Source organism: Podarcis cretensis (genome assembly GCF_951804945.1).
Source record: "Podarcis cretensis genome assembly, chromosome: 11".
In the NCBI taxonomy this organism is placed as follows: domain Eukaryota; kingdom Metazoa; phylum Chordata; class Lepidosauria; order Squamata; family Lacertidae; genus Podarcis; species Podarcis cretensis.
In genome coordinates this window covers 43,287,156-43,300,102 of record NC_137180.1, presented here as the reverse complement: position 1 = coordinate 43,300,102, position 12,947 = coordinate 43,287,156, and the positions used below count along the sequence as shown (strand labels likewise).

The following is a 12,947-nucleotide window of genomic DNA, read 5'->3' as shown; positions in this document are numbered from 1 at the left end:
GAACATCCAAAGCATTTTAGAAAACGTAAGAATTAACAGAAACACACAAGTACATCAGCTAAGCAAGCTGTGGTGTTGCTTGGTCACACATAAATAACTCGGGATATATCAGCCAACAGTGGAAGGGATTCAAGAGCAGAGGATTAAACAGCTCAACCTCTCCAGACACAGATTACTCCTAGTTGTGAGCACATTTATCCTAGCATGTCACCTCCCTTGAAAAGGGAACACTACAGAAAATGAAACTTCTTCAGCTCAACTGACAAATATCTCCAGATATTTCTAATGAGTAGAAGTAAGCAAGCAAACATGCAAGGGAGATGTGTGGGTGTGTCCCCACTGTTGCTGTCGAAACCTATCACCCTAATGACCACCTCCAGGTGTAAAAAAAAAAGGTCTTAAATGCTTTTCTAAGACCACAATTCAAATCTAAATTGCCTGTTACAGCAGCATCAGTGTTACTGGAGAGGGAGGGATAAAAGGAATTAACACTGACACAGACTGTGGCTGTTACAATCCTGGGCTTGTGGTTCAGCAAGCTGATTTAAGTAACTGACAAACTGTGGGATCTACCTGAAGGCCAGAGCAGACACTCCCGCAGAAAAGAAGCTGCAACATTGCAATCTGGAAGAAGTTAAGGGGTATAGTTTGAAGTGAATGGCAACGGGCTGAGGAGAGTCTGGGGAAATTCTATTGGTTCCTCCAGTCATCCTGGCAGAGCTGTAATCTAGTTGCCAATGTACTGTCATAGCCTTTTTGGTTGGGTTTTGTTTTTGTGTGTGTATGTGTGTGTGTGTGTGTGTGTGTGCGCGCGCGCGCGCAGTCAGTCACACTAACATAAGTCAGATTCCTCCAGCCCTCAGGAGGCTGAAATTTCAGGCGTCTGGTTATGATTAACCCAGGCTGTGAGTAATGCCACATGTTAGGAACTGGGGAGTCCCGAGCAGCACACAACTGCAGCTGGAGTCAAGCATGCAAATGGCAAGTTGAAGCTGATCAGAAAGTACTTTTTTTTGGGGGGAGGGTTTATCAGATGCATAAGACTTGACATGGGGCCATTGGCAGAACTCTGTGTTGCCACATGGAAAAGTTAGGAGCCATGAAATGTATACGTAGAGGGAAAGATGATCACATCTGTATCTTGTAAGCAGCAAATTGCAATAATAGGCAGAACCAGCCTTGGGGTAAGCCCTTTCTTATTGCACAAGACATAGCCACTAACTCATTAAGGATTGAGAGCAATCCAAACAGGGAGAAGTTCCATATAAATTCTCAAGGCTCTCTTTAGCTCATCCTTGTTAATACTCGTGGGGTAGGAGAGACCCAATTACTACACCATCATTAGAATACATTATAAAGATGTCAAGGATTAGATTGGTCTGCTTGTAAAGGTAGCATTTCCCCCGCCAATGTGCCAAGGTCAACCTAAGATAAGACTTGTCTGTTATGCTGAACAACTAAACCAGTCTTCAAAATTGTCCAGCACATACCACACACAGCTTAGTACATCTCAATTCAACCTATTTTTCTGTAGAATGTTTTATGTGGCTAGCTGTGATCTGGGCATGCATGGAGGCATTCGCAAGACTAGCTCAGCACACCAAAGTCTCCTAAAAGTGTGAAGCCTGTTCACTTTGCCATGCAAAACTGATGAGAGTCACTCATCCCTCTGATTTTGGGCTGACTCCTCAACTTACTAAGACTATATAATAATTAATACACCCTTGGATAGATATAAGCATTGGAAGCATCAATGTTCTTTGCATTGAAATGACAGTGTTGGAGCACATGCGTTGCACGCATAAGGCTCTGGTTTCAGTACCAAACATCTCCAGCTGATGGATTTTTCAGTAGCAGTGCCAGAAAATTTCCCTGCAGCTGCCAGGCAGAGCAGCTGGACACAGGACAGTTCTATAGCACGGCTCAAATCGGTCAGAGCCAGCAGAGACTTTTAAGACACCACTGTCAGTAGTACTGCCACTGTCCATGACTGGATAATTTTATTCCATATACTGTAAAGAAGGTTCACTTGGAAGCCTACAATTTATAGGCTCCAAGAACAACAACAAAAATAAGAGGTCTGATTTCAGGAAAGAATCAGTCAATGCTTAACTATGGCTCCCAACCAAAAAAAAAAAAAAGGAGGTATTTTTATTAATGTCACTACAGGCTAGATGATCAGGCTTGTCATTCTGTTGGGAGTTGAAGCAGCTTTGAAATGCTTCAGAGAAATAATAAAATAAACACTGCAAATTAAGTGCTCTTAAAAAACCACAAATATTTTCCTCCTGGGAACAATCCTACAGCAAGAAACCTTTCTACGCAAAATTATAAAGCATTGTTTTTAACAGTTTTAGTTTTTCAGGTTCTGATAGCTACATGTCCACAGAACCATGCTGGGAATAACTTGCAATATTCATTCCTACACACCCCACAGAAAAAGTGTGGACATTTTTTGTATTCGTTTTGTTTGCTTAAATACACAGACATAAAGCTAAAGTCTCCATTTTGACTAGATTGTCCCATCTGCTTTGGTAGTTACTTCTCTCCTGGCCAAAAACAAAGAGCAACAAACAGCTAGAATGTAGCTTATCAAGATTGGATGGCAGTCATAAATTAGTATTTATGTTGCTGAAGCCTGTAAAACATTTGATGGGCGGATTCCCATCCCCTGCTTCCTTCCTTGCTTTGTTTGCTTAAAGTAGAGACTGGTTGCACTGGATAGACCATCATCTGCATCACACTCCCTGCCTCATGCTAAGCCTACCCAAATCACTCAGAGCAAAGCATGAAGTTACAAAAAGAATGCCTAGGGCTCTCAGTTAGAATGAGTTCTTAGTGCTTCTGACAAGCTTAGTTTGCCAGAGGTAGAAAGGGAAAAAGAGACTCTCCCCCTGCAAAGCGAGCCTGGCCATGCTGCTTACTGAAGTGCCTAAGCACTTCTGCTGCATTTTATGAGCTGCTCACTTTTCAGGATAGGCTCAGCCAGACAGGCAGAGTAGACAGCTGCCTAGGGTGTCACACTTCAAAGGTGCCTTCCATATCAGAAGCTGTGCATTAGTCCCGGGTCTTGAATCACTGCTGGTGTGGCTGATAGCTGACACTAACGGAAAGCGTCCTGGTACCCTCTGTAATGTCACAGGTGGTCCTGGGATGCACTTTCCGAGACTTCCACCTAGGGTAGCAAAAAAAAAGCTTGAACTGGCCTTCACACAAAGACTCCCTGGACAATTTAAGGAAAAGCCTACCTAACATGCAGTGGTCAAATATTCCAACCGTCAAGTGAAAAGATCTCAGAGCAAACATCCACCCCACCCCAGTCTTTTTCATTTTAATGCTTCCTCTGCACAAACAGCCCAAATGAAATGCTGATGCAGCAAATGTTTTAGCTTCATGCTATGCAACATAAACAGATTTTTTAAGCAAAACAAAAAAACCAACCCATCATAACTGGCTGCTAAAAAGTATACTTACTGCTAGGAAGAGCAAGCAATACATGGAAAACGAAGAATGTCCAGAGTAAAACGACAGTCTGAAAAACAAGAGAATGCCCACATACTTATTACAATTTATACATACATCATTAAGATTTTGACACACTGCAATTGTATAACAAAGTTCACCTTTGATTTGCAAAATAAAGCTTCAGCAAAGCTCACACAGGAAGCTCCTTTATACTGAGTTAGGGCACTAGTACATCAAGCTCAGTATATCTGCACCAGTGATTCCCAAACTCCCCCCCCCCCGCCCCCAACAGCCCACTTGAAAATTGTTGAGGGTAATGGATGATGGTTTAATGATTTCTCTGCCTGTTGCATCAACTGAGGAACCATTTTAAAAGGGGTTTCAATGCAAGCCCTTTCCTGATCCTAGAGCAAGACATGCTCTCAATGCCCATTAGGATAAACTGGTGAGCAGTGGGAGTATGCCACTCTCCAGCAAAGGAATAGTCGGAAACTCACTCTTACTTTCCCCCCCTAAAATGTATATACTGTTTGACTGTTTAAAACAAAACACCTCAAGTCAATTTCCAAAAAGAATGACACAATCAGGTTATCAGTAAAAACAACTATTTAAAGAGGTCATTTCTCAAACTTGGGTCCCCAGGTGTTTTGGGACTCATCATCCCTGGCCACTAGGTGCTGCTAGCTAGGGATGATAGGAGTTGTAGTCCAACAACACCTGGGAACCCAAGTTTGAGAAACACTGATAAAGCATTGAAGAAATAATTAAAATTAATGGCAGATTAAAAACACATGGAAATATTTTACACATCTGAGTAGGCTTTCAGAAAGGCTGGGTGGAAATGTTTTTAGCAGGCACAGAAAACAGTTCAGTGAATGTGCCCACCTGGGAGCTCCAAAGTATGGTTCCTGTAACATGAAAATATCAATTTAAAGCTTCCAATTTTTCCTTTGAAGCCATGTTAGTACCTGCGCTACACATGATGCCACATATGACCTAAGGTGTGGAGCAGGTGGGTGTGGTTTCCTAGGAGTAGCCTGATGGGAGAAATTGCGACCCCTGGCTGGCCAAACTGGACCTGTGGTCTGGAGGTTCCCCACCTCAGTGGTAAGGCTTGGTCTTACTATCCTTGCAATACTGGTGGAGGGGTGGGGTGGGATTGGCAGAGGGCAAACAACTTGCCTAGGAAAATTCACGACAGAGCTAACCCTAAAATTGGGGACTATCATGATTAGTTTTCTGCTCTTGGATACAAGTTTGCCACGACTGAGAAACAGCATTCTGCTTTATAAATATCCATGTGTTGACTACATTATAGGGGCTCCCGTGTTTGTGCTTCAGTTTATTCATATCACAAACACATCACGCTCGTCCCGGCACACAGACTACTATGACCAAAACGATATCCCTCGGTGCAGCTTCAGCAAAAGTTACCTACTACTCCATCCAGATCCCAGCTGGAAATAGTATCTGTCACTTATTAACCTGTCAGCTGCACACACATTTGTTTTCTCTTTTCCCTCCTCCTGCCCCAGTTTTAATACATTAAACAGAGAGAGGCAGAGGGATGGAGAAACAGACAATAGAAAGGCCTGCTAAACATTCCTTTGCAGGCAGCTAACCCCCTTCTTCCAAAAGCAGCTCTGACTCGGAACATTCCGTCTCCCCTGCCAGCCAAGAGCCTGAACGTTCGTTCCAGACTCCACTCCAGTGCTGATGAGCGTAAACTCCCTTGGTCTCCACCCTGCCACCTTTCCCACCCACCAGTCCCCAACCCCACCACTGGATAAATAAGCATTCCCCAAAGTGAAAGTACCCCACTGGTGGAAACATCTAGCCCTTACTTTATTGTCTCTCTCCCCTCTCCTTCATCACATTCTTAAAAGACTTAAATCATCCCAGTAGCAGCCATACATCAGGCCTCCAGAGCTGTCAGGATGTATATTATTGTTTCATGACAACTGGCTTCACATATTTTTCTCTTGGAAGGGTTTATTTCAACAAGTCAGATAATACAAACCAAGAGTGCATATTTTATTTTGACTTCTCACTCTGGCTCATTAAGTCTAATGTTGACACTTCTTTTTAGAATAAGCTATTTAGGGCTGTGAAAGAGCCTCTAACACAAGGATGACTTGCACCAAAACCTATTTGTGGGGCCACGAAGCAGGAAATAATCTAGCATGGATTCTTCCCATGCACATATACATGTTGAAAAGCATCTAATGGGATCCATCTGAAAAGCACCATCAAGACAGTGGGAAGTTAGGATTTTAATACCTTGACATAGTCTGCACACTGGATTTTGTAGTTCTGGGGTATGTCCGTTTTTACTGTAAAGCTCTGTATCCCCTAAAGAAGCTCTGCAGACATTTCATAAATGTCACGTGCTTTCTGTTTAAATAACCTGAGTTTGACAGCTTTACGTTCCACATAGTAATAATGTGACCCAATTATGTTAAGCATAACATAATTATGTTATGTAGTAAGCCTGTTACAACAAACTCACATTTCACACAATTAGAAGAGAGCAGAGGTTGAATCCAGGGCAGGGAGAAAGGGCATGAAAGTGAGAGGGCTGGAACAGATGGAACAACACTGGAAACATTTTTGGTGGATCTTCCAAGCTGTTTCCAGAATAGTGAGATGGGGCAAGTGAGCAAGTGACCACCTGGCACATTATGCTGCAAGAAATCTACGTTTGCCACAAATGAACATTCCATGTCACGGTAGCCAAACTGATGTATATGAGCAGTCCATAGGTAGGGCATGTGAAAAACAGTTTTTAATAGAATCATAGAATTGGAAGGGACCCTAGTCCAACTTCCTGCAGCAGTATGCAGCTGTCCCCTATGGGGATCGAACCTGCAACCTTGGGAGTTATCAGCACCACACTCTAACCAACTGAGCTATCCAGTAATCTCCAACTCATGATCCCCAGAAACTGGTATTCAGAAGCATGCTGCCTCTGATACTGATGATTAGCAGCTAATGATGGCCATCTCATCATGATCTTGTCTAATCCACTTTTAAAGCAATCTAAATTGTCAACCATTTCTACATCCTTATAATAGCAAAGTCCATTTACTGTGTGAATAAGTACTTCCTTTTATCCTGAATGTTCCAACTTCAATTGATAACCCTCACTGCTAGTACCAGTTCCTAGTCCACTTAATATTCCTGGATTTTATTCCATAGCCTGGAGTCCCTTATTACCAGTCCCGTGTGGTACCTTTAAGATTAACTCATTAGGGCTGCAATCCTGTATATACTTACCAGGGGGGACTGAATCCCCATGGAATTCAGAGGGCCTTACCCTCTGAGTAATGTACAGTTATTGTGGCATGAATACACACTACAAATTGTGAAAGCGAGGACTCCTTCTGAAGACAGACCCTTAGTGCTAAGTAGTCACAGAATTGCAATGTTTAAGTGTCCACTATTTCTTTGCAAAGGAGTAGGATAGGAAAACAACCAGAACAGGCGAAAAAGAACCTTGGTTTTTTTTAATCCCAGCAGAGACGCAATTGTGGCAGCAGGGACCCCTTCTGAACCAAAATAAAACATTTATTTCCAGTTTAGTAAGGTGTTGACTGTTTGTAAAATAGCTCTGCTTAAATGTCTACTATAGCATCTTTGCAAGGGAGGGTGTTGGGGGGGGGGGGAGAACCAGAACTTGGCCACAACCCTGTGATCTCTTAGTGGCCCCACCAGATCCAGTGGGCATCAGCTGCCATAACATACAGGCCAAACTGTAATCCTTCCTGAAACTTAACCAACACAACTATTGTTTCGTTCACTGCTTACTATGCCTCCTGGGATTATTGTTGTCCTTATGTTGAGACAGACTATCTCTGCAACTTACTGGACAGACTATCTCTGCAACTTACTCTGCAACTTACTGGAAGCCAAACATGAAAGATGTGCGTTTCTTATTCTTCAGGTTTTCAGAGTCACAACATGATTTAAATAGTTATGCATTCTTAAAAAGAACAAACTGCACAGCATATTCTCTTCTTAAATCATTAGGAAAGGCCATCTTATGCTCAAAGTACAAGTGCAGATTCCTGAGAAGAGCTATAGCAACCACTCTCAATTCATGTTCTGTGTATTGACTTACATTTGTAAATAACCAGAGTATCACAGCGAGTTCAAGATTTGCAATTGCTGTTTGTGTACAAAAAAAGAGTGTGTTTCTCTATACCTGTATTCTAAGATCCATTAAGAGAAAACAAGCTAATCACCCACTATCTCCAGATGTAGTGACTTTTATCAGAGCAATACATGATACAAGAGAAAACATTGCCAATTCTTTTCTGGGGTGGAAAATAGACTTCCCATCCTCCTCTGTGTCTTAATGCAGAAATGACTTTCCCAAGGACACAGAGACTACAATGAAGCAAAGGTTAGAACACAATGGTCGTATCAAACATAAATGAGAAGTCAGCCTTTCTGGCTTATCATAGATTACTGACATCAAGCAATGATCTTCCCTTGAGCAAAACAAGCAAACAATCAAAAATCCCAGGAAGTTACATCTGAACCAGGATCATGGTTTGTTTCTCCCTAGCAAGTCAAGATTGCTAGCCAACGTGGAGCAATGGTTTGTTCTTGTGTTGCTGATCGTAGCTTGTTAGGGAACAACAAAATACAATCCCTGGTTAGGAGGTAACATGAAGCCCATGCATCCTGGTTTGTTTCAGCTCCTCACGTTAAGGGAGGAGTGAAGTGGGAACAATTGTACTTGCATGCTCCTTGTTCTCAATAAATCATAACAAAGCAGAAAGTCTGGTTTAATGTCCTATGCAAACATGGCCAACGGAGTTTGTTTTCTTTCCATAAATAGCTTTCTAACAGAGTTCCCCACCTCACCCTCAATGAGAAAAGGAAGAATATAGGTAACTGGATCCAGAAGACAGAATTCTTACAAAACTTACAGATTACATTACCGTATTTTTCGCTCTATAGGGCACACCTGACCATAGGGCGCACCTAGTTTTTAGAGGAGGAAAATACGGAAAAAAATATTCTGGATAAAATGTTGCACTAAACTATTTAAAGCAGCAAAGTGGGCGGCTCCTGTCCACTTTGCTGCTTTAAATCAAGCCTCAGAGGAGGGTAGGAAGGGGAACCATGGCTTATCTAAGTCCAGTTAATAATGCTGAGCCAGACTTATGGCCATCAAGATTAGCCTGGCCGTCTCAGTGGAAATCTGGGGAGGCTGGGGTGGACTTTCAGTGGTCAAAGTGTGGTTGTGTCTTCCTGCCCGGCATCTATTTCCTGCCGTCTTTCCCCCCTGCACCCCCGCACCCTGCTTCAAGGGAAGGAAGTGGAGCCATGGATCCTCTGCTCGCAACTGCAGTGGATTCCCTCCACTTTGAAGCAGGAAAGTGGGAGAGTAGCTGCTTACACAAGTGTAAGCTGCTCCCCTCCCACTTTCCTGCTTCAAAGCAATCACGGAGGAGGGAATCCACTGCAGCCGTCAGCAGCGGAGGATCCATGGTCCCCTTCCTTCCCTCCTCCGTAGTTGCTTTGAAGCAGGAAAGTGGGAGAGGAGCTGCTCCCCTCCCACATTGCCGCTTCAAAGGGAGCCCGGGAGGAGGGAATCTGCTGCAGCTTCCCCCACCTCCCGCAGAAGCCGCACGCTCTTTAAAGGGGCTGTGCAGCTTCTCCTGGCTTTTCTGGGAGGTGGGAAGATTTCCCCACCTCGTAGAAAAGCCCGCAGGAGCCGCACAGCCTTTAAAGGGGGTGCCGCTCTTGGGGGTTTTTCCCCGAGGAGGGAGAAGGGACTGATGCGGCCAGTCAGTCCCTTCTCCCTCCTGGGGAAAAGCCCGCAAAAGCACACGAAGCTTGTGTGCGGCTCTTGGGGGCTTTTCCCGCCTGCCTCCCCCCTGCATTCGCTCCATAGGATGCACACACATTTTCCCTGACTATTTAGGAGGGGGAAAGTGCGTCCTATGGTGCGAAAAATACGGTAACGGGACTGTTTATATGCAACATGGACTGTTTAAGCACAGTTTAAGTATTTGGTCACAGCATTTCAGAACATTTTGCTTCAGCAGTATGGAGCTCCTACAAATGCCCATCAGTGGGATTCCCCTTAAGATTCCTCTGTCAACCACATCCAGAAGCTGTGTTCAGCTGGTTGCCAGGGGTCTGCTGGACTGCAAATGCTAATTTTCTCAGTAATGTGCTAACCTGCTAAGCAGAAAGCTATTTTCACATTTTCCCAGTAAAAGTAAGATTAATTGGTATTTTTAAGAACCCAATGGGTTTATAATTCAGTGTACATCATGCACTTATTTTGGCACAACTACCATTAGCTGCTAAAATAAAACGGAAGTACTGTGGCTTATCAACAATGGGACTACTAAATATGAGAAGTTTGTACTCTTCCCAAGGTTTACATTTGAACCACAGCTCATGTGGAATCTATTTTAAAATGACATTTCTGCTACAAAGAGCACCTCTGAGCATGTACATGATAGATTAAAGAGTGCTTTTGCTCATAAGAAATCTACTACATGAATATTAGAGCAAGCCTGTAGTTCTAACCCCAGAACTATAACCACAATCCAAGCTAACGGAAGACACAAAGTATGGATTCCCCCCCCCAAAAAAAGCATTATTTCAGAAAGCTGACTTAAGTGAGCATTTTTCTGTTTCTGTTTTAAAGAGCCAGCATTAAACAACAGCTTGCTCTGAGTAATGACCATATCTGATGGATCAGCCCACAATCTATCTATCCCAGCACTCCTGCCTTCAGCAGACACTGGCAAATGGCCTATTATTTCTTAAAAGCCATCTACGATATATAGGGCATCACAACATTCCATATCGCACTAATGACCATTGCAATGTCTTTTCAGTTTTAGGAAATGCAATCCAGCAACTGAAATTGGGCAGGGGGAAAAAACATTTAGACTGGATGATCCTCAGCGTCCTTTCCAACTCCACAATTCTATGATTCTATTATTCAGAATTGACTTTGACAATATTGCCACCCTCAATGGGAATGTTACTGGTGATCATTCAAAATTTCTTACTTGGGCCTCAAAGCAACAGGTATACAGCACTGGCTGCTTCCTGTAACCAATATGAGTTCTCCTCTATTAAAAACATCAGTTTCAAAAACTTGCGTTCCATTCCTGTCACTTGTGATTCCAGAAGAGCTGGAAGAAAACCACCCTTCATGCTTCTGAAGGCACCATTTCCTATGCAGCAAGTCCTCTGAAGTTACAGGCAAACCCTTTATCAAATTGAAATATTTGCAAAATGTTATGAGCTACCCACCAATTCATCTTCCTAGTCAAAACTGACCCAAAGACCTGGTTAAACAACTCTGCAGAGCTATCTCTGGAGAAACTTTTTGATGCACGCTGCAATTAAGAGTCTGTCAGGCTGGATCAGGATTGTAAATTCCATTTTTATGCTTGATTGCCAAGTACTGCCTCAATTGCACTAAATGCAAAGAAGCCAATTAATCAAGCCTCCCACTACTCAGATTGTTTTGCTTTTGAACATATATAACCTAAAAACTGAAGCGATGTTTTCTGTTCTCCAACTCAAAGACAGCAAATTTGAAAACATCTGAAGATCTTATTTCAGTGCTCTGTATAAAGAGAAACTCTATCCCTATCCTGGCTTGCGCCTGAAAATAGTTTCCAAAATACAGAGATGTATTACCTCAATAGCAAAACCTTTGCAGGGTTCATCTGATGAGAAAGACAGAGCTCCCTTCTATTGTAGGCCGTGAAATTGTATCCTGCACAAACAATACTAATTTCCACCCATGGTATATATGAATATGCATCGCTTACCTCAAAGACTCCCATACACAAAATTCAACCATAAATCAGATCTGCAAGGTGCTGGTTGAAACCATTCCACAAGTTCAAGTGGAACTTTGGCATATTATAGGAGAGTGGGCGTCCAGCAATTCCTGCTGGTAGGAGCCAAGATTTCTCTTACAATTTCTGAGAAAATGTCAGCATGGATATCACTCTCATTCAAGACCACTACTAAAGTCACAGACAATGTGGAGAACTCAAAGTAGCAGTTTGCTTTAAATAAAGTAATCCAAGACAGCCAGTGCAGTGGAGTGGTTCAAGTGCTGGACTAAGAACTGGGGGACCAGGGTTCCAGTCCCCACCCAGTTATGAAGCTCACTGGGTGACCTTGGGCCAGTCATTGATTCTTAACTTAACCTACCGCACAAGGTTTGCTTTACATGATATTCAAAACAATTTCAGTCTTTCTAAGTCTTAAATGGTTCTATTGAACAATATAAAAGGAAAGAAAAAAAATAATAAAATTAAATAAGTTAACAAATCTTTATGCATCTTAGAAATCTGTGTCCTTTTTAACTCTTTCATCTTTTGAAAATATGTTGTTGTTTTTAAATATGTTGCACAGGATGTATTGCCACTATGAAGAGTGCTATATATTCACATACCCAGCTGGAATACTATTAGAGGAGAGAAATTTACTCTTCTGTTAGTTGAAAATAATAATCTTTTAAAGTTGCACTGTGTTTCCTTTTATCAAGTTTTTAAATTGGGAACTATATTGAGTTATATATAACATGTTTAGAAAAGTAGGTTATTTTTAAATTTGATATATTATTAAATAAATAAATAAGACCTCAAGTGAGGTAGATACATTGTTGAACAAAGCTGGAAAAATAAATATCTGGGTGACGACAATTAAATTAGGGGAAGTGTATAAGGAAATGTATCATTACTCTACAGCCAACTTCAAAAATGCATTCTAGAAAACAAAACAAAAAGGGGGGGGGGAATGCTTTAATTGTAACTTGTCTGAAGTAGCAAAGCCTCCCTTTGGAGCACTTTTTCCATATATGCAACTACATGTTAATTTTATTTTGAATATGTACATTTTGTCCATGTTTAAAACTGGAACAGTCAGTTTAACATTAATCACCCTAAATAAATAAAAACATCCAAATGAATTTAAGCTGAAATTTAGATTTAAAAGGTGGGACAGCAGCAGCAGCAATAATACACATAGGTAGAAGCAACACACACACACATACACACACACACACACGGATCTATCTATCTATCTATCTATAATCAGTCAGTTTGCAAATTGTTAGAGTTCAGCTTTAATTTAAATAATCTCAAACTGTTCTTTGTAAATGGAGTTTTAACCCATAAGTAATTACTAAAAGTAACATTAGTTGGAATTAAAAGCAAGAAAGACAGCTTTGAATGATTTGGAGGGGGGAGGGGATTAGGCGAGACCTATGAATAGTCAAACTAGCCAAAATGAGGCAAGAGACTTAATGGAAAAGGACATTTTCCTAACTCGATGAAGAGATGGATAATCAAACACATTTTCCCCTAGAAGAGACTTGGATTTAAACCAAAAGGAGAGTTAATCTCTTGTGCAGTTCAAGGAGGCTGGACAAGATCATCTCTCTTAAACAATGAAGTAGCAGAGGCATTTCGTGCAAGCAG

At 41.9% G+C, this 12,947-nt stretch overlaps 1 protein-coding gene across 2 annotated transcripts in view; it reads right to left on the bottom strand.

The window, feature by feature from the left end:
* The window catches only part of PLPP1 (phospholipid phosphatase 1), an 86,827-nt gene that overhangs the window by 15,300 nt on the left and 58,580 nt on the right, over positions 1–12,947 (bottom strand). For both annotated transcript variants that reach the window (XM_079995102.1, XM_079995101.1), the window contains exon 4: positions 3,475–3,532. In XM_079995102.1, coding sequence (XP_079851228.1) covers positions 3,475–3,532 — 58 coding nt within the window. The remainder of the gene's footprint in view (positions 1–3,474; positions 3,533–12,947) is intronic.